Source organism: Fusarium redolens, assembly GCF_020744475.1.
Source record: "Fusarium redolens strain MPI-CAGE-AT-0023 chromosome Unknown BKA55scaffold_2, whole genome shotgun sequence".
NCBI lineage: Eukaryota > Fungi > Ascomycota > Sordariomycetes > Hypocreales > Nectriaceae > Fusarium > Fusarium redolens.
Genome location: NW_025763665.1, coordinates 2,618,087 through 2,642,888, shown reverse-complemented (window position 1 = coordinate 2,642,888; position 24,802 = coordinate 2,618,087). Strand labels below are relative to the sequence as shown.

At 48.3% G+C, this 24,802-nt stretch overlaps 6 protein-coding genes across 6 annotated transcripts; 4 read left to right on the top strand and 2 right to left on the bottom strand.

Annotated features, from left to right (window-relative positions):
* Positions 1 to 435: 435 nt before the first annotated feature.
* BKA55DRAFT_684731 (OPT oligopeptide transporter protein-domain-containing protein) lies at positions 436 to 3,243 on the top strand (the record flags this gene model as incomplete). The annotated part of the gene is made up of 8 exons (XM_046198683.1): positions 436 to 1,204; positions 1,251 to 1,590; positions 1,637 to 1,855; positions 1,904 to 2,099; positions 2,154 to 2,359; positions 2,408 to 2,434; positions 2,490 to 2,704; positions 2,756 to 3,243. 8 exons carry the CDS (start codon positions 436 to 438, stop codon positions 3,241 to 3,243), a joined length of 2,460 nt encoding a protein of 819 aa, XP_046055283.1.
* Positions 3,244 to 4,606: 1,363 nt separating this feature from the next.
* On the bottom strand, positions 4,607 to 7,185 carry BKA55DRAFT_534240 (uncharacterized protein; the record flags this gene model as incomplete). The annotated part of the gene is made up of 5 exons (XM_046189575.1): positions 4,607 to 5,117; positions 5,169 to 6,196; positions 6,248 to 6,444; positions 6,499 to 6,814; positions 7,105 to 7,185. The coding sequence occupies 5 exons, from the start codon at positions 7,183 to 7,185 to the stop codon at positions 4,607 to 4,609; spliced, it is 2,133 nt and encodes a 710-aa protein (XP_046055282.1).
* Positions 7,186 to 10,197: 3,012 nt separating this feature from the next.
* On the bottom strand, positions 10,198 to 11,566 carry BKA55DRAFT_589864 (uncharacterized protein; the record flags this gene model as incomplete). Its single annotated transcript, XM_046195008.1, has 2 exons — positions 10,198 to 11,411; positions 11,497 to 11,566. The coding sequence occupies 2 exons, from the start codon at positions 11,564 to 11,566 to the stop codon at positions 10,198 to 10,200; spliced, it is 1,284 nt and encodes a 427-aa protein (XP_046055281.1).
* Positions 11,567 to 12,094: 528 nt separating this feature from the next.
* Positions 12,095 to 12,988, top strand: BKA55DRAFT_589863 (uncharacterized protein; the record flags this gene model as incomplete). Its single annotated transcript, XM_046195007.1, has 2 exons — positions 12,095 to 12,350; positions 12,438 to 12,988. 2 exons carry the CDS (start codon positions 12,095 to 12,097, stop codon positions 12,986 to 12,988), a joined length of 807 nt encoding a protein of 268 aa, XP_046055280.1.
* A 950-nt stretch (positions 12,989 to 13,938) lies between these two features.
* BKA55DRAFT_534237 (uncharacterized protein) lies at positions 13,939 to 15,274 on the top strand (the record flags this gene model as incomplete). The annotated part of the gene is made up of 4 exons (XM_046189574.1): positions 13,939 to 14,097; positions 14,152 to 14,240; positions 14,550 to 14,925; positions 15,131 to 15,274. 4 exons carry the CDS (start codon positions 13,939 to 13,941, stop codon positions 15,272 to 15,274), a joined length of 768 nt encoding a protein of 255 aa, XP_046055279.1.
* Positions 15,275 to 21,689: 6,415 nt separating this feature from the next.
* On the top strand, positions 21,690 to 24,292 carry BKA55DRAFT_500419 (uncharacterized protein; the record flags this gene model as incomplete). The annotated part of the gene is made up of 2 exons (XM_046186753.1): positions 21,690 to 21,722; positions 21,782 to 24,292. The coding sequence occupies 2 exons, from the start codon at positions 21,690 to 21,692 to the stop codon at positions 24,290 to 24,292; spliced, it is 2,544 nt and encodes an 847-aa protein (XP_046055278.1).
* Between the last annotated feature and the right edge of the window lie 510 nt (positions 24,293 to 24,802).

Below are 24,802 nucleotides of genomic sequence, written 5' to 3'. Positions count from 1 at the left end.
TGACAGGCATATGAGAAGACCCGAGCCTCAATAGACGCCACAAAGTGGTACAAACAAAAGGACAGCTCCCTCATATAACGACACGACTTCAGCGACACCTCGATTCTCAATCATTCAAAAACTCTTACATTCAACTCAGAGACAACCTTCTTTATGAAACATTAAGAAAGCATACATGTCCTAGTTCGACTTCTTCAACCACATCCGGTCTATGTCTAGGGCTTGAGGGCGCCATCATCTCAGACTGCGTGTCCTAAACTGAATAAGATGCCAATCGATTTCACTCAATAAAGTGCGCTCATACAAAGAAGGGCGATTTATTTGAGACTGAACTGTGGCACATCGGGTCACTATACCGTCCGATTAGCCAGATGAACTTTTTCTCACTACAACCTACATACCGATAACCCCAAGTGAGAACTACCAGATCTCACAATGCCAAAAAGCAAGAAGTCAGGGTCGGCATTACCAGCCGAAGCCGTCGGCCAAAGTATAGGAGGTCCCAGTGGACGCTTATCGACGTCTCTTGAGATTGAAGACTCCTCAAATGAGAACCTTAAGCATCGCCCCCATGAGTGGGCATCCTCTGGAGCACGCAACGACGATGAGGCAGGTTCAGAATATGAGATGCTTATGGATCCAAATCTACCTGAGGAGTATGAGACACGACGAAAGGGCTCAGGGGAGTCAGGTGATGAAGCAGCCTTGCTTAGTGAAGATGCAGACGATGAGGAAGAAGAAAACTCCCCTTATCCTGAAGTTCGGGCTGCGGTAAGAAACTTCGACGAAGATCTTCCATGCAATACAGTGAGAGCTTGGACTATAGGAATGCTTCTCGTTGTTGTAGGAGCTTCGATGAATACTCTCTTTTCTCTCCGCCAACCATCCATCAGTATTGGACCTCTCATCGCTCAAATCGTTGCGTGGCCTATGGGTCACGGCTGGGCGAAGTTCATGCCTGACAGGGAGTTCAACACTTTTGGTATAACGTGGACTCTGAACCCTGGTCCCTTCAATGTTAAGGAACACGCCATTATCGTTGTCATGGCCAGTGTGTCATTCTCTGTTGCTTATGCTACGGATATCATCCTTGCACAGGTCATCTTCTACAAGCAGGACTTTGGTCTTGTGTTCCAGCTTCTCCTGACTATATCAACACAATCTGTGGGATATGGTATTGCAGGAATGCTACGCAAGTTCTTGGGTAAGTTCTCGCTATGCCACACTAGCCCTTCAACTAACCATAAAAGTCTATCCTGCATCCATGATCTGGCCCGAGAATCTTGTTGGCGTAACTCTCATGAATGCTATGTACGAGACAAACGATACACCAGATCCTACCATTCTGGGAGGTAGAATGCACAGGTATAAGTGGTTCGTCATTGTCACCGCATGTTCCTTTGTATACTACTTCATTCCAGGCTTCCTGGCCCAATTTCTGAGTATCTTTGCTGTGGCCACTTGGATGGCACCTCAGAATCCTATTGTGAATCAGCTATTCGGAGGACAGACAGGTGTTTCGCTTCTTCCTATCACCTTTGACTGGACTCAAATAGCAGGATATGTTGGCTCGCCGCTCATTCCGCCGTGGTACGTCTGACGGAAGCTCTTGAAAGACGTAGCTAATCATGAAAAGGCATGCCATCGCCAATACCGTCATTGGCGTTGTTCTATTCTTTGTTATAGGATCATCTTTTCTTCACTACGGAGGAGCGTGGTATGCTGAGTATTTGCCCATGAGCGACTCTGGAACGTACGACAACACAGGGGCTCGCTACAACACCACACGAATTCTCACGAAGGACTTCACATTGGATGAAGAAGAGTACAAGAACTACTCACCCCTTTTTATTAGGTATGATAAGTTCTTCATGTACTGACGATCAGGACTAACCATAGAAAGCACCACTTTCGCCATCTCTTACGGCTTGTCATTCGCTGCTATATCGTCACTCGTTGTCTACACCTATCTCCACAACGGAAAGCAGATCTGGCAACAATGGAGAAACAGCACAAGTGAGAAGCCTGATATTCACATGAAACTCATGAGAAAGTATAAAGAAGCGCCTACGTGGTGGTATATGTCTCTATTTGCTGTTGTAAGTCATGATGTTGAGTGCCTCTTCTTGTGTAGTTCACTGACAATGAAGCAGATGCTACTAATTGGATTCTATACAGTGCTAGGCTACCCAACTAACCTCTCCTGGTGGGCTTTCTTACTTGCTATAGCCATCTCTTTTGGCTTCGCTCTCCCTATAGGCATTATTCAAGCTGTTACAAACACGCAAATTGGTTTGAACGTCCTGACAGAGTTCATCTACGGATATCTCCAACCAGGTCGACCTCTAGCCCTAATGATGTATGTTCGGCCTCCACTTCAATACTCTTCTGTGCTAACCTACTATAGCTTCAAAACATATGGATACATCACAATGTAGACACGCCCCTCGAAATGCCGAAAGAGCGAAACTAGCTAACACTCACCCCAGGGCGCAATCACTTCGTTTTGTCTCGGACTTGAAGTTCGGACATTACATGAAGATCCCCCCTCGCACTATGTTCCTGTCTCAAGTCGTCGCCACTACATTCTCGTGCTTTATCCAGATCGTCGTCCTAAACTTGTCTCTTAATAATATCCCTGACGTCTGCAAGCACCACCAGGTCGATCACTTTACCTGTCCTGGTGGTCGTGTCTTCTTCGCTGGTAAGTTATGCCAAGACTGGGCGTTTTTGTTCTCTGACACATGAGATGTAGCGTCTATCATCTGGGGTCTTCTCGGCCCTGCACGCATGTTCTCCCCTGGTCAGGTCTACTCCGGCCTCTTCGTCTTCTTTATCTTGGGTGCCATTACACCAATAGTTATCTACGTCTTAGCCAAACGATGGCCTAGGTCTCCGGTGCGATATCTCATGGCACCTCTCATCTTTGGAGGTGCAGGGGCGATCCCGCCTGCAACACCGCTGAATTATCTCTCGTGGGGCATCGTTGGCTTCGTATTTCAGTTCTGGATCAAGAAGCGCCACTTCAGGTGGTGGACCAGACTCAACTTCCTAACGTCGTCGGCTCTTGATCTAGGTCTCGCCCTAGCGACGTTGTTCATCTTCTTCGCCTTTACGCTGCATGGTGTAGATCCGCCAAGCTGGTGGGGAAACAATATTGTCACTTCGACGATGGATGTTCAGGGGACAGCGATACAAACTCATGTACCGGAGGGAGAACAATTCGGGCCCGGGAACTGGTGATGCAAGAGGTGCATATGAGAGGAACTATTGTATTCAGAAGTGCATACTTTGTTAGATTCGTTGGTGGCTGATGCATCTACAGAACCATTGAATGCAACTTATCGGTCAGAGACATATTGACTCTTACTGTTTAGAGCTATCTCAGAGTATTTACTCAACAACCAGTCAGACTCAACGTGGCGCGTGTCACGCAGATGGACAATAAGCCCGCCGCCCGCAAACTTGAGAAACTGAGACACCTGCAGGACCTGGACTGGACTGTACTGCTGTATGTATGGCATGGCATTGCATTGCCTGCCGGGCAAAAGTGCCGCAGTCTTGCATTTCGTGCGTGCGTTATGTGGCTTGAAGAAGGGATATATCCATGTACCGGGAACCGAAACTACTCCAAATATTTCCTCTTTTGTTACATCGCATGATTCGTTGCGAATACTATCGAGCAAACATGCATGTAATAGTATGCAAACATCACATTTAGCCTAAGGTGGCGATCAAATTGCAATCTAGAATCGTAAAGGAATATGATGTATCAAGCAAACATTGTTAAAAAGATGTATTCATGCGCCAGGTAATGCGGAACATTAGCTGAAATAGCGTCTTGGTACTGTACTAGCTGCATTATATACCCTTAGAGCTAAACAGCGACCAGTCATTTTTCAACTCACCGGGTTTCACCTTTATGATCGGTATTGGTGGGCGTTGCTGAAGATCATATGCTCTTGTTGTTGTCTCTTATCTCTTAGTCGATATTTGATGTGAAATCATATCATTGTGCAGTAGACTGACTTCCAATGTAATCATTTAGTACTCAGCAGTGGATGGTACTGCACTGCGATGAAGAAGCAAAATGATGTCTGCCAATACGAAAGGCACAGCGACAAAAGTCTCAAACTGTTAGGGAATCACTTCTAACTCATATATCACAATTTTATGGGTCAGGAGCTGAATTTATTCAATGCAGAGCCAGTAGTTGCTCCTGAACTGTAGGTAAATCTTCGAGGTGTTGAGTGAGATATCAACTACCTAGACATGCTTGTAATTGAAGTCTGTAACAGATGTCCCTGAATTCCATCTCAGAAAAGTACTAAGCTAGCATGCCGTATTTGACATCTGCCTCCCAATCCAGCACACTAACAATCCTTCCTCCTATGCCAAGTGTTAAGCTCATCCGCTTTTACCGAACTATCTTCATTTGCCTGCCAGATCTCTTCCTACCAGGCTCATGTTTTCTCTCACTTGCTTGGCTGCGTTAGACTATTGTCCCTTCCCGCGAATGAACCACTTGGAGTGGCCCATTGTATGCCTGGGCTGCCAGGCGACCGAGGACGGACCAATTTGGACCTTGAAGAACGCTCAAGACAGACTAGTCCGTGTCGATGCTATGATCACTGAACTGTGAACTTTGCGAATACTTGGCAAAAGCCTGAGATTGAGCCATGCTGAACTCGGTGGGCGAGAACAAGGGTCTTGATGTCAAAGAGTCCGAGTACCCATCGGCTTCTTGTTTGACCATAGTGTGAGTTGCGGTCCCTGACCCGCGACGGCTATCGCATGGAGATACCAAACTACCGGGAGGCATTGGATGGAATGGAGAGCGATACTGGCTAGGCTCGCAGGTTGTCATCGGCTCGCGCTTAACTCGGTGAGCCTGTCTCCTTGAAGCCTGTTTGATAGCTTTCGCTTGTTCTTGGCGTTCAACTTCATGCCGAAACAAGTCCAACTTGGAGGCGAATTGTTCTGCATAAGGGCTTGATGCATACCATGTCTTGAAGATGAACATTGCGTCTTTTACCAAAGACAAGTGTTCCTCCCGAGCGTAGATATCTGCATAAGTGCTGCTAAGCAAGACAAGCACCGCTTCAAATAATAAATAACTGCGCTTTTATAAGTGAATACTCAACGTCGACAATATGCAGCAGACTTACAGAGCAAGGGGGTCAAAATGACGCAACAGGTTTGCACGAAATCCCCCTTTCACTTTTTCAACCGCTTGAAATGATTGAGACACACATCTTTCAGACAATCTATTGATTTGTGTCTCGATCCCATCCGAGGTTTTTGTTCCCATGAAGGATAAAAGGAAGAAGGGGCGACAGAGGAGGATATTAGCGTAGAAGCCAAGTAAATGCATGTGAATTTGCGATACTGTAGGTATCAAGTTGCTCGTCGTAAAGAATCCATCATTTTGGAAACTCGGGTGAGCTTCCAGGTACCTTAACATCTGATTCGGAACCTCAATCGCGACCTTGTCACATGAATAAATGTTGTTCACAACATGACCAATCATTAAACATGCATCAATAGCGGGATCGAGCATGTCCCTTTTCGGAACTTTGTTGGGACTGCTTGGTCGGTTGGGTGGTCTAAGGGAGGATTCGGAGTATTCGTTATCGGAGATGGCGAACGGTCTTCCTAACGATGCAGCCAGAAATCTGTCTAGAACAAACAAACTCCTCCAAACGTTCCGTCGTAGAACTCTGAGTTCTTCGTTGGCGGGGAATTGGTTGATCTCAGACTCGTGGCCTCGATGGATCCCAAGGGCGTAGGCAACTCGAACAGCTCGGCCTGAACCTTTGTTAGCCTCGATAGTCTGCACATAAATGTTATGAAACTTGCCACAATATTCGTACGCAGTATTCCTCATGGAAACAGATAACATAAAGAAAGACATCAAAGCGAGAGCTTGGAGGGGCCAAAGGACGTCATCGTGGTACTGGGATCTTTCGAATGTACGGGTTGGGTGGACCAGCCCTTCAGCTATGGCAAACAGCTGGTGTTTGAATTCTGGGTTTGGTGAGTGTGCTGAATCACCGGGATCCAGGGCGAGCGCAACTGCTAGAACCAAACAGAAAATGCACCGGTCGGGTCCCTGAATCTCATTCGGGTTATTCTGAAATCGATACGATGTCAGGCTCACCGCTTCTGGGTTTACGATGTCGATGAAGCTCCGTACCTATTGCAATATCAGCCCGTTTCTTCTTTCTCGAGTAAAAAATCGACTAACATGGTTGAAATAGAACTCGATTAAACTCGCAGTTGTACTTGAGGGGAGAAAGGTTTGCATCCTAGGGGTCACGGGAAGTCTTTCCGGTAGGCCGCTCCAATTGCTATCTGCTGTGAATTCTGAGGGGCCATCGCGTTTCTCGATAGTGTTCCTGATATGGTGCATGAAAGAGTGAGCAGTAGAACGCCCAACAAATGCTAGAAATGTTAGTAACAATTATCAAATCACTCTATATTAGCCAATAGACTCACAGAGCCGATTCTGACAATCTAGCAGCATGCAAGTGTGTGCAGGTATCTTGATTTCTTCGGATCCAGAAACCGAAACAATTCGAAACCTGAAATCAAAATCTGGGGTGACTGATCTCTCAAGGCTCTCCTGGTTGGATGCATCATGGTTCGAATCCGGCACGCCAGAAAGCTCAGGGGGGTTAAAACGCTCTCTATAAGGGCTTTGCCTGGATAGCGAACGAGGAGATTCACTCGATGATACTGAGTCTGTACGACTCCTGTATTCGCAGTCCGCTTCTCGTTTTCGACAGAATTTACAAGGACGAAGGCCATCACACTATATGATGAAGTTATGTTAGTATATCCTTTGCCATTCAGTTATTTGCGGACCATATGAAGCCTAGCTAACAGACTTGATGTTTCAGGGGTAAGAGTCTACAGCGGAAACCATCCGAGAGTAGCTGCACCAGTTGCGAGACCATGCATCCTATGATTAGGACACTCTATAGCTTAGAGTTGTTGTGGCAAGGAATCAAGGATAACATGAAGTCTGCTGATAGAATGAAAAGAAAGTGCATTGGTAAAGAAAATCGACGAATTAATGGGGGAATGAATTCTTGTTCTTACTCGCTGCTTGCGCTTCCTGCATGTGTTACAGGCCTGTGCAACTCTTCTGCGCTTATCTGCTGGGACTCTCAGCCGCGTCATGCCAGATACGACTGTCAAAACGGTACGCTTCGGAGATAGCCTTTGTGTCGATGTATATGGAGGAGATTGTTTTCGCAAAACAGTCTCGTGGTACTGATGTAAGCTGATGCGTGTTGTAAAAGCAGCTGGATAGTTGGTGACTCAATAATCTTAAGTGTGAGGGTCCTGCTGGAAGAAGGGGACGATATTCTTGTCACCTTGTAGCTGAACTGTGAAATCCAACCAGGAAAACCTGCGGCAGGCCCTGCCAAGATTGTTCAAGATACGAAACTAGAACACAAAAAGGACTTCCGTAACTTCAAATCACTTCGGGGAAGTCTTGCTCAGTTGTTGATCGCTTTTGGTGAATATTGGTTCCAAAGATGGTGGAGGCCAGGCTTCATATATAGGGTTCTGCCTTGGCGGGGGGCTTCTGAAGAAACAGCCTTGGATTTTACAAATGAGAAGCAGTGACAATGCAGTACACCAATGATTAACGAGACGGCACAACGGGATGACAGACGCTTTCTACCCATCTTGCCAACCATGGGGACTCAAGGCATCCAACTAGAAGCCGTACCGACAGCTCGGAACCAGGCTGTGTGATGTTATGTGACCAGATGAAAGCAGCGACGCTGCTGGGAGAGGTAGAACAGACAACTGTGGCGTCCCGCGGGCGTTCCATGGCGCATGGCCGCAGGAGCTGAGAGGGGTCTTGAGACGTAGACATGGAGCGATTGAAAGTCCCTCCTTGTCTTAGTGATCATCCTGGAATCTCTGGCTGCAAGGTCATATCATTGGCTTCAGGCGGGGGTTGCGAGGTCCTGCAGTAAAGGGGAGGGGCAGATCTGAGACCAGAAGAAGCAAGTATATGCTATTGGAAGGGCCTCCTGGAATGAAATGAACCCTGTCTCTATGATACTAGTGCGAAAGTTCAACATAATGGCTCCTCTAAGCTCGCGACGCGAAGTAGTTTGAAGTCCTGAGTGGGAGACATGTCGTTCTAGATGATTGATCGATCCTGGGGGTGTGATTTCTCAAGCGGAACTCAGAAAGTCTTGGTATTTCTGTTGGTTGGTGGTTTCTCGTATTATGTCAAGTACAGGACTAGTGGTGTTTTCTCTCTAGCCAGGCTGTTCATCATGGAAGAAGTTCAACTTGATGATCCAGTTAGAGGAAAGAGAGAAGTCTATATTCACTTTGCTTCTTCCACGTGACGACCATTAGCTGCCAGAAAGTCGCTTAGTGTAACCCGCCTTCCTTCACTTACATGCGGCCCGGGACGCCTTAGTCATCCATCCACTTGCTTATCGAAACTCAAAGCTCAGTCTGACAAGGATCTCAGCATCATCTTCATCTATGAGCATTCCGATCTCGCCTTCTCTTACCTCACCATGTCTTAACTTAAGCGTTCAACAGACAGGGGTGATTCATCGCCACTGGCATCGGTCGAATGGGCGACCACTTGAGATGTAAGAATCTGCCTAACACGACCCCAGTAACACGCTTCTGCAGATAGCCTCTTGTTTCTTCTTCCTTCACCAATCGAGGCCTTCACTGGTAACTTTTACAGCGATACATCCAGTGCCATGGCACTCTTCAGCTATTTTCCATGTATCATGATCCTGTCCATCGACCGGGTTCGCGGATTCTGTCCTATTCCCCGAGGCACAGCTTCAGCCACTTGAGTTAACCAATTCATAGCTTGCAGTTCTAGTCTTGCCTGTGTAATTCAGTTGAGGCATCACTAATGCAAGTCGACTAGAAAGGTCGCCCTCTCAAGGAGGCTTTCGACTGTTTCATCCTCCTGCATGATTGATGATCACGATTCCTCACAATCTCTTGCATTAAAGACACTACTACGGGCTATGACACGTCTCACAACAACAATAGCTTCCAACTAACGTTAATACATGACGAATACATACAGTACATGCAGGCCTATGGAGATACATTCACAATCTAAGCTGCAGCTTGGCATTTCGGCATTTCCCATTTAACTCCACAATAAAGTTGAATTAATTTGATAGTCTCGCCTTCAGCCGAATGCCGATCGGTTACTAAAGATTGAAGAATGTCTAGGAACTTATGCTGGTTTGCTTAACCTTGCAGACGGGAACTACTTATCCGTTCGATCCAATGCTCCGATGGTGTGGACCAGATCGAAGGGATGTTGGCTGAATACTTTTACTGCAGAGGAGCTCAAAATGAATAGAAAGTGTGGAAATGGCTGTACATAACAGTTTGCATCTTTACTCTGCTAGGGAAGGCAAGAAAACCTAGGACCTATATCCTAAGTGATAAAAAACTTAGATAGGTTTAGGATAGACTTAGCAAGTTTAGCATATACTTAGTAGGCCTTTAGATGAGTTATTTTTAACACCCTTATTAGATATTAGAAGTTTTCTTGCTCCTTGAGGCTCTGGTATCTCAAGGTTACACAATACTCCTTTTCCATAAGATGGTGATTTGTTTGGCTGGGTAGTGGATAAGAATACATGGTAGCGATATGAAACAGGGCAGGCTTACGAAGTGATCGGTTAGGATTTAGTACAATTGTTCAAAATAGTATAGACGGAATTGTAAGCATTCAATAGTGAAGTATGAGTCCTATCTCATGAACACAGCATTGTCATCCTGTCATCCTGTTTAGGCAGATGATACTCGATAGTTCTATTTTCGGAGCCTTTTTTTGCCCATGGAACTTTTTATCTTGGGAAGCCGACTCACCGAAGTCCCATTCTGGGCAGAGGGCTCGCTACATGCAAAGACTAGTCATATTCTAGTTTTAAGGACTTCAACACAACACGAACAACGCGATATACCAGCACCAAATGGGACAAAGAACCAGTTTATTAGAGATGTGTTTCTGGCATCAAACATGTTTCATCATTGGATTTGTAGTTCTAGCTATCTGGCAAAACACCACTGAAAAGGCGTAGACATAATACCAAGAGTGCGTTCCAAGCGCAATTACTAGCCATTGTCTATAGCAAAAAAAAAATCGATATATTACAGGGAATCTTCGTAAGCTCACAACACCAATCGTCCTGGCTCCTCCTCAAGAATCACCTTGCAACGCTCAAGGAAGATTTGTGCTCTCTCCTCCTCGGCCTTGGGGACCACAAGGGTGAACACATTGGTGCCGCTGGACAGACCAGGGACGGTCTGGATGGTGGCGGGCTTAGGGGCGGACTTCTTCGGCGCGGCGAGGATGTCAATGATATCAGTCTGCTTGCGGGCGGAGGGGAGAGGAGTGAGCAGAGAGGTGGGAGGGACAGCAGAGATCTGGGGCAGGTAGACACCGCGAGAACCCTTAGCGGCCTTGATCTTATCGAGGCCGAGAACCTGGTCGAAAAGCTCGTTGGCTGTAGGGGCACGCTTGGTAGGAGGGAGGTCGTCGTTGGCAACCTCAGCGGCGCGGCCGACAAAGGTCGAGATGGGCAGGAAGACACCGAGGGTCTCGTGGATTCGTTTCTGGACCTCAACGACCTTTGTCAGAGTGATAGGGATGGAAACTTCAAGGTTCTCGACCACGGGGGCCTTGGGAGCCTCAGCCTTAGCCTCCTCAACAGGCTTGGAAGGAGGAGCAGGCTTGGTAGCGACCTTGATGTTGCTGAGGTCGAGGTGGAACAAGTTGTTGAAGTTGACCTCGTTGGCAGCGGGAGTCTCGGGGTTGATGCTTCCAAGGTAGGCAAGGATATCGCCCTTGAGCAATCGACCGTGAGGACCAGTGCCCTTGATCTTCTTGACATCGGCCTCACTGATACCCTTCTCCTTGATCAGGTGTCCAACTGAGGGCAGCAGAGGATACTTGTGTTCGTAGGTATCGTTGCCAGTAGGTTTCGCGCTCTTCTTCTCGACGGGGTTCGACTCGGAGGGGGCAGTGCTCTCCTTGGGGGCCTGGGCGCTGGACTGTTCCTTGGGTTGCTCCTTGGCCTGCTCGTCGGCGGGGATCTCGAGGGAGTTGATATCATCGCCAGCCTCAGCAATGACACCAATGCGTGATCCAACCTGAACAGCCTTGCTTCCATCACCAGCCATGATCTTGACCATGATACCATCGTCCTGGGCCTCAACATCCATGCTGGCCTTGTCGGTCTCAATCTCGAGCAGCACATCGCCGGCACTGAAAGACTCCCCTTCTTTGACCTTCCATGAAGCAATGTTACCCTCGGTCATAGTGGGCGAGAGGGCCGGCATGGTGAAGTTCTGAGCGGCGAGGCATCGCGTCGAGGTGGTGAAGCCTACAGCAGAAGATGATGTGTTAGTCGGTGCGCGACAAAAGGGTCCGAGGGGCTTTTTCAACATGAGGAAATGGACGGGACGTACCACGAGCAATAGCGGACCGAGCAGTAACAGCTCGGGCAGATGCCCTGCATGCTGCTGTAAGAGAGGCCATTGCACAGCTCGATTGAGGGTGAAGATGGCGAGATGAGGTGGTTGAGGGAGATTTTCGGTGCACGTAAGAGCGACCTCGGGGTGTTGAGGGATTGAGCTGTTGAGATATCCTTATTAGTGGGTCCGACAGTTTGGAAATTTTTGGCGCGACTTATACATAAACTTTTTACTACGATCGGAGAAGACAGATTAGGATAAAAATGATTGTTCAGAATTATTTCTTCAAGTAAGTGTTTCCTTCATAAATTGATTCTTCTCAAAGCTTATGCCATAACCAAGCCCATCTCAACCGTTGAATTTGGCTATCTCCTCGGGTTGCGGCGAAAAGTTGTCCGATCAGGAACCAACTATTACCGGCTTATTGCCGATCGGAATTTCCAAATAGCTTCATTTTTGAAAGTTCAGCCCACCATCGTTTAGCGATATCAATTGGATAGCATCACTGAGCAAACCAAAATATTCCCGCCACCCGTGAGCTTCTTTGGTGTCGCTTCTCTCACATCCACCTCCGAGGAGCTCAATTCCCGCAATGGCTGGCCTCGCAAGGGGCTTCTGCCTCCCCGGCCTCCGGCCCCTCCTTGCACCTCGTGCCGAGTCCGTCCTCCTCCGATCCCGTTTCTTCAGTACCTCCGTCCTCCGATCTGCCGGGCCTGCTGTGAAAGCAGCTCGATCTCCTACGGCCTCGAGGGCCGCCGCTGCTGCCTCCGCTGCTCAAATGGCGCCTAGTCGATACGCCTTCATCAAGAGTCTCGCTTCAAAACCAACCCCAACCGTCCTCTACGAAGGTCCCTCACACTTTTGGTTTTACTTTGGTTGCTGGTCGAGTGGGCTATTTCTACTTGCTTGGACAGGATCTACTACACATTTGGTAGTACAGCAGCCTGAAGGTGTACCGCAATGGATTGGTATTGTGTTCGGAACAGCATATCTACTGCTCGCTTCCATGGGAACATTCATGATCGCAAAGACCCCAAACATTGTTGGACAGATACGCGTTCTCCCTTACCAGGCATCCAAGATCGCTCCCACCACGCCATTGCAGTTGGAAATCACCGTTAAGAGAATGGTCCCATTCCTCAAACCCAAGGTCATTGTCGCTCCGGTTAGCGACATTGCTCTCAAGACGCGCTTCTCGCTGCCAGATGAGTATGTGCCTCAACTGAGGCGCATAGAGTTGGAGGCGAAGGCGAAGGAGCAGCAAAAGGCCTTGCACGAGTTCGACATGCAGCACATCTTCACAATGCCTTTCCGAAGAATGGGTCGAACCCTGGCAGCCATGTTCGACGGTGTCAAATCAGCGTGGACTGATATGGGCTTTGGTTTCATCATAGTTGACGGCAAGAGCTACAAGGTGGACGTGACCAAGGGCTTTGCTCATGATGGATTCAGGACGTTGGAGAAGCTTGTGGATATCCAGTCTTGAGCCGCCTACCCTAGAGAATCACGGTGAAGACCCAAACCCAAACCCAACGAATCTCGTTCAAGAGTTGGGGTGTCTCATTAGCCTGTACTTTTATTGTATACAATATTTATGAAGAACATACGATGTATGGGCCGAGCATATTATAGAACTGTACGATAGCTCAGCATCTCAACCTGAGAGAATCTTGGGGTCAAGTAACACACCACGATGGAAGCGAACAAGTCTACACAACTCAAGCACTCGTGAAAGAGAAATCTTCGCACCCCGTGATAGAATCGACCGATCTATCAGGCACACAAGCTCTAAGCTGGTCAACCAAACGGGACTGTTGCAAGAAAGCAACGTTCCTGGTCGATACAAGGTGTTGCCATATACAAATCGCTCAAATTGACACCACACCGGCTGAGACCGAGGCGGACAAGAACGCAATGCGTATATTCGAGGCTGATTGCATTATCACATATCCACAGTTCCAGGTGCAGGTATGCTACATCAAAGAGTAAGTAGATAATACAAGACACTGTCCTGTAAGACGACGTGCAGAACATGAGATCTAAAGATACCCACATGCCGCTTCGAAGGTCCATGGAATACTCCATTTAAGTGAGTGCACTACATTTTGATATTCGCCTTCCCTCGTGATATCCGAGACTTGCAAACCGATTGGCACTGAATCTTGGTCAGACACCGCCAGAAAGAGCATGCTAGTTGAAGTTGCCATGCAATGCATGGAACTCGGCTGTACTAGAGATCACGTCAAACTTGACGCCGGCACTGACGTCTGCCAGTCGAATTCCCCCACAAGAAAATGGCCAGCACATAACCCCGGGACCATTCACGATCCTCGGAGTGTGAATCGTACATGGAAATACCCTCAAATCGGATATTACACGTAGGCTAGAGGCTTCTATGCCGGGAACATGTATGTAAGCTAGGCGCGTATGCACAGCATGGACAAGCGACTTGGAAGAGGGACTCTGGGTCTGAGTGGATCGAATACAACCCAGTTTCGAGAATATCGTGGAGTGGAAAAATTCCCCATGGGTCTCCAAAAACCTGGAACAAGACGAGAAACTTACCCCTCCAGATCAATGCCGTCCAATCTCATGGTAAGCGGTCAGCCAGCCTCAGCTTTAATAGAAACGAGGCTATCCTTGACAAAGCCACAAGCGCCAGATGCACCAAATTCGCGATCCACTGACGTGCGCAGGCGGGGTCTGGCGGGGTCGTTCCTTTATTTGCTTTGTCTAAGGTATTTTAAGTCCAACGGGCGATGAATGTCACTCGATTTTGACGGTAGATCATGCCATAGCAATTTCCATCGCGCATCTTTTCTTCGGATAAGACGATGTTTCATGATACTGCTAGACTGTGAGATCAGCAGTCGATCCCCTGTATATCAGGGTCCGATTCATCAGGGAGTGCGAGTTAGAGTTTGAGTTGCACTGACGCTCTTAATCCTCGCTGGACCCTGAAGAATAAAGCCGACGTCTAACTGCCGATGCATCAGCCCAATATCAGCATCCATGCTTGTCAACAACATCTGCTTGACGTCATAAAGCCAGGGACTCTCTGGTTGGCTCAGCCTGGATGTGGGTTACGGTGAGGTTGAAGCGTCCCACTACTGGCACCAGAACAAGACGAGGGGACCCTTGTTCTTTAGCGCGTTAAATGATGCGGGCGATAATCTTGGAAACTTTTTTGTCGAGATGAAGATCAACCCCAAATCTGGACTCCAACTTGGAGGCTTTGTCCTCTTCATGAAGGGTCCATTGGTGCCCGCCACCAAACGTCTGACAGTTGTGACTAATATGAGAGTCCGTGAACTAAAGGAGCCACAGAAGGGCCGTGCCATCCATCTCCTCGAGTTAAAAGCTTGGTGTAAGCGGTACACTGAGCATCTCGATGCCGCAACTCCATATCCGATGCTCGGTTTTGTAAGTCGGGATAAATCGCGGACAACCGACTTAACTCAACTATGCCTTGATGAAAGTTGATGGATACCTCTCGTTGCACAAACTATGTGTGAGCATGCCTTGATCCGATACCAGAAAGCCGCCGTGGGCTTCGACGACAGTGACCCGCACTAAATGTAACATCTTCTTTGTCTTTCAATTTCGGGGCGTTATAATATCTATTTAGATGTTTGTCCCAGGCGCTGGTGAAACATGGTCACACGCAATCATCCTCCCTATCGAACCTTTGACGGGATCCGAAAAAACATGGATCAAAGTCATGATGTGTGTGCAGGCTACGGGTGGCTCGGAGCAAAAGACAATAGTCTAGTAGATAGAGCCTGTGATAATTTTACAATCACTAACTTATCCACTACTTGCCTTCTGTAAATGCCAGATCTCTAAAAAGAAATGCCCTGTCATTTGGTGAACGGTGGCCCTTTCGTCATTGAAGCCGGGGCCCTTCCATTGAGATGCAAAGGTGGCATGTCGTCGAAGGAGATTGGACAATTCCCCACCAGATCGAGGGGTATTGTGCAGATGTTCTTACAGAGGGGGCACCGTGTGTGTTGAATGACATGTGCTGGAGGCTTCATCCATTCAAACGATATCGGTGGTAATTGCAACCCCATCTAGCCCATGGAATATGAAAAGAACACTTAAGATGCATCTCATCTAATTGCAGCCACATCAACCTGAGGCGTCTGCAGAATACGCTCAGTGAATCAGCAATATCTGAAATGTCGTTCTTCTGGCATCATGTATGTCATCTTTGAATTCTGGGGGATGAAGATTTGACCCTAGAAGTCGTGGGGGTAGAGCAGCGGTGAGAGAATATGATGGGCGGAGGAAGAAATATCGATCGTTTTAGCACGGTCATCGACCGAGCTGCCACTCTGCCAGCCCCAAATCAAGAGTGAGGAATGCGAGATTGTGCATCATGTGCTCTCTGTTGCAATCTGGGCATGGTGGTTTCTTGTTCATCATTGGTTAGCTGCCATCCCTTGATTTCTAGAATATCCGCCAGTAGCGCAAAGAGTCAGACGAGATGAGGGCGCAAAGTCACCGATCCAATTACATGGCAAAGAGTACCATCTAATTGATGAGGCATGCTGGAGGGACAGAAACTTCTATTATTTGCCAAAAGAAGGATGGATCTCTAACACACACTCTAGATCCTCTGTCCGCTAGCATCTGAGTAGATTGTCTCAAGTCTCAGTAGTGGCGTGTGTTCAACATAACCAAATTCGAGACAGGTCATAAGCATGTTATAACGGAGCATTTGTTTCGCTTGTTGATCCCTTGTGATGAGCGACTCGTGACAGAATAAACAACATGAAACCAGTGTGAACTGCTGGATCCCAGGAATGAGTGAGACAATCCAAGGCTATGCATTACAAGTTCGAGAATGGCTTCTTTTTGTCCGCTTTCAAGGACACTAGCTCCACTAGGCCGCGTCGAAGAGTTTAAATATGGAACATGGTATGAGAAGTGATCTGAGGAATTTATATCTGACTCACGGTTAAAACTGTTTCCCCAGATTGAAGCTGGATGGAACATGGTTCCTCAAGAATGTCTATCATCGGAAAAAGCAATTTTGAGACAACATGACTCGGACCAATCCTATATAGATGGGCTACACCAGATCATGGTCAGTGCACGATAAGGATGTCCTGGCTCTTAGATGCTGGGACCCTTGTTTGTGTTGCTGGATCTTCTTGCCAGAAAGAGAGGAACATCTCCGAAAAGCGTTGAGATCTCGACATGTAGAATTTGGGGCTTGATACGTATACTTCACGATTTTTCTCGAAAATACTAGTATGACCAAGCACGGCCATTTGAGCTGCATTTGACGGCTGCACCCTGCTCAAACCGCGTCTGTGACCATGACTGCAGAAAGGATATTCTCCTGCAGCGGCTTATATGTCGAACGTTGTATGCCCACCCAAGACACATTGCCAAATTGGGCAGGAAGACTGATGTTGACTTTGAATTCAATGGTCTAGACCTTGTCTCTGGCCGTAGACTCATCAGAGCTATCGTCTGGATATCTGAACTTCGATATGGCCATAGTTCTTTCGTGGTCTTGTTTGAGTCCATCTCGACTGTGCTTAGTGTTAATCTTCACCTAGTAACTATCATGTTACGGGCCGCGTTACGACTCTTGTAAGCGGCGTAGGATTCACTGGCGTCTTAGCAAACACAGCCATGCCGCCTCAGTTCCACAAGGACTTGGCTTGCGATTTCTTGCGTAACAACACCATGTAAAGTAGAATTTGTTCCAGTCTCTGACATCGTAGGGTACCGCGCCTGTTGGCCATCTACCACTGTATTGGGTATGCCGAACCAAGTAACACATAGAGTGAAGATGAACAGGATCGACCTGTGTAGTCGTGAGTAAAATGGGGTTCTTGCAAACTGATACGATAAGAATAAAGCCGATGTAGTGATAATCCAACACTGATCACCTCTTTTATCGTAGTGACGGCGATGCTCATTAGCTTTGAATTTGTCTTGGCAGATGTTGAGATTGTTTAAAGATCATCGTGAGTTTGAGCATTTTTGAAATGGTTCAGCGGAGCGGGATGAGCATCCACTAATGAGCAGGGACAAAAGATAGCTAGCTCAACAGCCTGCAGGCCACAAGTATCCGCTACCTAACATCTGGAGTGGAACTTCGACCAGGTACTCTCGAGGCCCTTCCAAGCAAGATGACATTCGACTTCCCCAATCATAGATTAATGTCAATGAGCTTTAGTGGAGGTATGACATAACTCCAGCTAAAACGCCAAGACAATATGAAATGGCCAGAGGCTCCGCAAAGTTCAAAGGCGCAGCAAAGATGCAGATGCGAGGATACCTAGTCATCATGGACCATAACCTCGACAGATCAAACGCCAATGAAGAGGAGCAAGGGGTGTTTTGGCGAAAGAGGTACCGTGGTGACAGAGAGAAAGGGTTCTTTTCCACACGCTTAAACCTCATGACGAGATGCGCGTGGTATAAGCATAAGATAAGATATTGAGGGAAATGTCTGGAAAGTGGTCGGAGGTCTCGTGGTAGCGAATAGCTGTGCTGCGTGACGGCCGTGTCTTAGATGTGCCATCGATAGTCGTGACAGCCATCTGACCGTGACGCGTTGGGTTGCAGGTGGGTTCGGTGTTGATGTTGCGTGTGATGGTGCTGCTGATTGCTTCTTAATCAAGAAATGATGAAGCCATGGAATGGTCGAGTCGCTTGGTTGGTGTGGGTGGTTGATCATGGTGGTATTTCGGTGTTTGAAGTTGACAGCATGTAACGGTTGGCTAGTCATTGCGATATCCATTATAAACGATATGTTGTTCCTTTGTATGTATTCACAGTAGTAATGTAATAAGCCACCCGCCAGCAATATTGTTTGTTGAAACAGCGGCGTGGTATATCTTGAGTTTCGCTTAAGGAGACCAGCCGACATGGGGATATTTTAACATGATGTGCGAGGTTTTGTATCACATCAGGGCCGTCATCGAACAGACAAGAGAACCACACGCGAATCAGTGTAATCAAGAACTGCATGTCATTCTTCTCCCGCTGCTCGATGCATAATCTCTACCAAATGCCGGCGCTCCACCAGCAGGGAATTTCAGAATTTCGGCTGTCAAGTAACCATGTCGCAAAGAGAAAACAAAGTGTGACATTTTCCCGTTGCAACAACGCCAGTGGTGCATTGCGAACTCTCTGTCCATCTTGCGGATGCTTAATCCCTTTCTTGAGTACTATGTCACTTTGGGGCACCGCCGATAACACCAGCTGTGCTCGAGAACGGCGTGCCCGTCGCTAAGTAAACAAACAACGAAAACAACATAAAATTATGGCGTTGATAAGCTTGGTCGTCAATGCTCGTGGCCATGGTCCGTGAGACATTGGTCTCTGGTATGGAACGCTGAGCATAGGCAATGGCTGATGCGTATGCATGTACTCGATCTTTATCCTGACCGTACTGGCCAGTGTGCCTCTGGTATCGTCGTAATATTATCATGGTGGTTTGGTTACTGCTGAAAGGATTCAAGCCTGGACTGGTCCTGGTGGGCTGCTGGAAATGAAGGTCCAGCACTAAGAGCCCATCAGGGACTGAAGTCCCGACAATGCAACGTCCCTAGGCTCCCCTAAAGGAAATAAGCGGCTTGCGACTATCGCTGAAATGGTGATTTCAGCGGAACGGTTATCACCAATCTCAAGCACAGCACTTGGATTCTCGCTTGTGACTCGTCCGAGTCCCTGTGCCTCTAGCCATATCCTCCCTTATCCTGGTCAAACGCCAAGCACACCCCCACCAACGATAACCCCACTAAGACCTCCGAAGACTTGGCGGCGCGGCTCGGTGATGCGTGCTGTCTCTTCTGTCATTCACCACAAGTTATCATGAGCTCGCGGCGTGCCCGGTACAACATCAAACTGACAGTCCTTATCCAGCCATGTTCTTCAGCCACTCCTGAACCTCAGTCAGAGGAAGGTATCAGATGGTCTGGTATCCTGAGAGGAGGCTTTAATGATGTCTTGCTCAGCTCTTCTTAAATATTAAACCCCAGATACGAAGGTGGCGGGGTTGAGTCAGACCTGAGGCCAGTCTCGCATTGTCGAATATTGAACAATGCTGTCATTTGATGCGTTTATGAAGTCGGCCATGATATAACTATGGGTCTTTCAGCTTGACCGACTTTGGCGATGAAGACTGTCAAGTACGAGAGAGGCGAAAATGCGGAGTTGAGGTCTGTGAGTATGGAAAATCCCTGAGGAAAAAAGTGATAAAGTTGATATATGGTGGCACAAGGAATGGATTGGCTGAAAAGACCAATATAGACAGGCGAAAGGCTCTAGTTACGCAGTAAAGGCACGGACGGTGAGTGAAGACTGATGCGAGTGAAGCTAAGCAGGGTGTTGCAGTGGAAAGCCACGGCCGTTCTTTAGTCGATGTCGTTATCGTCGTTGTCATTGTAATCGGTATTATTTTTTCCATTTTCAACCGCTGCCGTATCCGTAGACTTCAATGCACAAAATCAATCGCTGATGACCTCGCCTACCAGTGCGTGCAGCGACTATGCCTGCGAAGAATGCATTGCCTCTATGAATCTGCAAGAGATTGAGGTGCCAGTCCGCTGCATGTTGGAAACATTTCAGGAACTGTTACTGGGCGATTCTTTGCTGAATGTGAATCCCTCATCGTCGGCCTGGACCCTCGCTGGGATAGTCGCAGGAGATCCATTCAAGGGTCCACCTCGATGATCCACATCAACCAAAGAGGTCGCAATGTACAGGATACTTGCACCCCTTGAACTAGTCAGCCGCCGTACGAACCAGCCAGGGTACCAACCAGGGTGGTTAGAGGACAAAATCACCCTGTGAGAGGGTGTCCTGACTCCTGGGGTGGTGGAGGAAGGGTGTGCTGTGCTGCCCGCTGTATGTCCATCCGCTCCGCTATGTACGCTACGGAGAGCGAGCCTGTGAGGTGAGGTGAGCGTGAGCCTCCCGTCGTGATGGAAATTGAAAACCGGCCCCCGTTCAATTGGCAACGAAATTCAGTGGGCGGGTGAGGTCGTGAGGACGAGATTCCCATCTGATACCCCCCTGTCGTTAGTTTCTATGGGTCTCTTCGCAGCACCCACACTTCGCACTTACAAGGTACTTAGTTCCTAGACTCCCCTTCCTCTGCTTCTCCTCTTACTTTCTTGGGTTCACGTCGACTTCCTTCCTCTACAACCTCGACCATTTTGTCGGTCCTTCGAATCCTCGAAGGTTATCGCACTCGCTCTCAGATCTCTCGAGTCGTAATAATCTCCTTGTGTCTTTGGATCGCCGTATTCGATTTCAACTGCTGTGCTTGCGGCTGGTTCCCCTACATCAAACGAGGTGAGTACATGATGCTCCTGTGCCGGTTTTCTATTTTTGATCGCATTCCTATTGTGCCGATATTTGCATCTTGATTTTGCTCAGCGTTGTTCTGCGTTTGACTTTTGTTGCTGTTCTTCGACAGTGAAGGAGGAGAAAACGTGACGGTGATGAAAATGCGTCGCGGTTGCCTGCCTTTCTTCCTCTGCATCACCCCGACTGCAACTGCCTGAGACAATAACCACTCCATCCATATTTGCATGGAACCTTGCACCTCTTTGGCCCCTTCTGCACGCTTGCATCTACATCGATCCGCGCTTTCCAGTGTCTTGCTGCAAATTTAGCGACAAAATATTGTGTCTTCAGCCAAATCGATTCTATAATCGCTCCTTTGGCCGTCATCTCCCAGCTCATTGCGTGATTACTGCCGCCAGCGATTTCTCAAATGCGTGTGACCATCCAGACTGCGATTGTGATCACGCCTGGCATTGCTACCGACGACGAGTGAAGAACGAGGCTGTGCTCAACCATCAAAAATCATTTGGCCTTCATGCTAAACACAAACCTCATTTCTCCTCTACGCCACTCACAGTTGTACCCTCCGCTCGCCTACATTTAACTTCGAGTGCTCGAGGAAGACAGGAATCGAAGACGTTGTGTTCCATTCACCTCGCATCTGCTTTGCATTTTGTACTTGGCCAACTTTTCAAGCTTGACAAGCCACTAACTCGCTCGTGAAATAGGTCGACATTACAGCCCCTCGATATAATAGAAGCCGTGCCTTTCACATTTGGCATCGCTGATTCCATTCCTTCGTCCTCTGCACCACATCTCTTTACCTTTCTCGGGAATCCCCTTTCCATGTGTTGTGGGCAATAATCATGGATTCAGAAGACGGAGAACTGTTCATAAAGGTGGGCATTCAGCATGATTGGCATTCTTGTTGATCACGTTAGCTGACAGGGAATGATAGCAACTTGCTGGCTATGTCCGGACGCACGAGAAGGCTTTGGCCAACGCTCTTCAATTACGCCGCCAAGTCCGTCATAAGCCATCTCAGAGTACAGGCTCAGCGACCCTCCTCTCCCAAACCTCCACTTCGCTTCCCGAACGACCATCTACCTCCGCTTCCACATCGAGTTCGCTCGCAGCTGCTTTGTCGCTCGGAACCCTCAACTTCACATCGCATAATGCCAAATCTGTAAAGCTGGCACTCACGCCTCATCACCTATTTTATCTACTCTCCCGCTTCGAAGAACTCAGCATCAATGTTGGTCCCATGAAGGTCCGGCTTGAAAATCTCCACGACAGTTCATCCTCTGCCAACTATGTTTCCTTCCTCAGTAATACCCAGCGATCGAGAAGCAAAGGCTCAGACATCGACTCAATACACTCTGTCTCGAGTATACGAAGTGTCATGTCGGGCATGTCTGCGTTATGGTCGAGCTTCGGCATTGGAGCCAGCATATCTGCTGCCCGAACCGAACGCCAAAAAGCCGCCCTGGAAGCCGACATGAAATACCTCTATTCTGCTTTTACCAAGATTCCTTGCTTGAGACTGGCCCCAGATTGGCGTGCCCGCCTAATTCGTGGTTATGAAGAGTTTCCATTTGATTCGGCCGTACCCCTATACGTTTTCAAGAACTTGCAGGCTCTCGAAGTTAGCAGCATCGACTTCCGACAATTCTTTGGCTGGGATCGTCTAGCTGATCAGCTGCGTTCTCTCACTCTTAAGCGTGCCGGTATCGAGGACCCCGCGGATATCTTGATTGACATCGTTTTGGATGATATGGACAAACGCCGTCGACGGGTTTCCAAGTCCCAGTCCTCTCCCACTTCGGCTTGGACGGGGAGTGGAAGTCCTCGTCGTAATATTGCTCACCCCGAGCTTCACCGAGCGGTGTCCGCTCCAAGCTCCCCTGGTGCACACGTCGACATGCGGGTCGGTTCATTGACCCCAAGTGAACATGCTATTGAGGAGAGCAGTCGTAGGCAGTCTTTGAGCAAGGATGACGAGCAAGATGACACTTCACAAGCTGTGCATAAGACTTCTCGTCCCAGGAGCAATTCACCTCCACGTCCTACCAGCTCTCGAACACAGTCACACCCTGTTCGAGGTAACCATCACCGTATGAGGCGATCTGGATCTGGTAGTTCTCACTCCAGTCTTTCTGATTCTTGGACTGGCCATCACCATTCTCGAGGTAGCTCTGGTAACTTACTTGCTATGGGCGTTCTCCCCGCTTCAAAGTGGCGCTTTCTGCGACACTTGAGTCTGGCTGATAATTCCATGACCTCCATTCCGCAAAACAGTCTCGCACCCCTATCCAACACACTTTACTCTCTCGATATCTCGTCCAACCTCTTCAGCCAGGTCCCAGACAGTCTGGCTACTTTAACCGCCCTTCGAGCTCTGAACTTGTCTCACTGTATGATCGATTCTCTCCAATCGTTGACCCGCAACCCTCTTCCTGCCATCACAGCCCTCAACCTCCGAGCGAACAGGCTCCAGAGCCTTGCTGGCGTTGAGAAGTTGGTTCCTCTCGAGAGACTCGATTTGAGAGATAACCGTCTGGTCGACCCAATGGAACTGGCGAGATTGACAGGCATCCCCGACATCCACGAGATTTGGGTTGAGGGCAACCCCTTCACTCGTACCCACAAGGATTATCGTATCACCATCTTTAACCTTTTCCGCAAAGCCCCAGGCTATACCGACGACGTGATTATTGACGGCAGTGGTCCAAGTTACGTTGAAAGACGATCACTGGTTGACCGCCCCCCTATCCCTGATTCCATCCCCGTCGTCAAGCCACAGGCTCCTGAGGTGCCCACTGTCGATGTCAGCAAACCTGCCATTATTTTCAATCCTCCCAAAGAGCCAGCTGTCCTCCGAAAGGAACGGCCTACGCCTAAGGCTGTCATGAGTGAAATCAACACCAGCTCGACACGTCGGCGAAAGACTCCAAAGAGGCGAATCGTGGATTTGGCCACTTCTGATACCCCATCCTTCCCAGCCCCCGTCGAGGTTCAAGTAGCGAAGCCGGCTGGCAAACAGCCCAAGTCTCCGGTCACCAATGACGGCAATTACCGGATATCCCAGCAACCTGAAGCCCAGGTTTTGTCGCCGCCCACACTATCCACCGATTCACAAGTTGCCAGCTCACCTGAAGTACCACGAGTTGACACCACCATCTTCACCAACATCCCAGCTGCTTACTCTCCCAACGATGATGCCTCCAATTGGAAGGAATCTCAGGATTGGGACGCCGGTGGTGAAATATACCGTCAGAAGATTGAGGCTTTGCGGAATACTGTCGGCAATAGCTACCTTTCTGTCTTGAGCGAAGAGGGTTGGACCACCAATCGTCCGACAGACTATTCCACACCTAACATCCCATCCGGTGCAGCCATGCGCACAGCACACACTCCCATCCATGCCCCCCAGGCTCAAGCCATCCATAGTGGTCGGACCTTGGGCTGAAATTGAAGATGAGATACCAGCAGAGTTAGACTTGGAAGACGACACCCATATGATACCCATATACCCTCTCTACTGTGGGAGCATGCTGGACTCCTCGGTATGATTCGATTCTCTGTCTAGCTGAGTCTGAAAAACTCAAGCTCGACCACTTCGTATTTTACTTTTTATTGGCATTTGAAACGATATCATGGAGCATAGCGAGGCGGCGTTTTGGGCAGATGACGTATCTGCATTTGTTTGAGTATAAGAACTCATCGTTACTTTTCATCGTTGCTTCTCCTTTCTGGAGCATGCATGTTCCTCTCCCCCTTGTTCAGAGATATCACATATTTCAAGAGCCTCTGATAGAGGATAAGGGTTTCATCTAAAGAACGCCTGTTATTCTCATTCGAAATGAGAGTGAACCTGTACTGTTTTTTTGCTTTTACGTAGGAGTCTGGACATGGCGTTGGAAGGTCAAGGGCATTTGCCTTTTTGCATTTTTGATTTTACGGCATGGTTGGAAGAAAA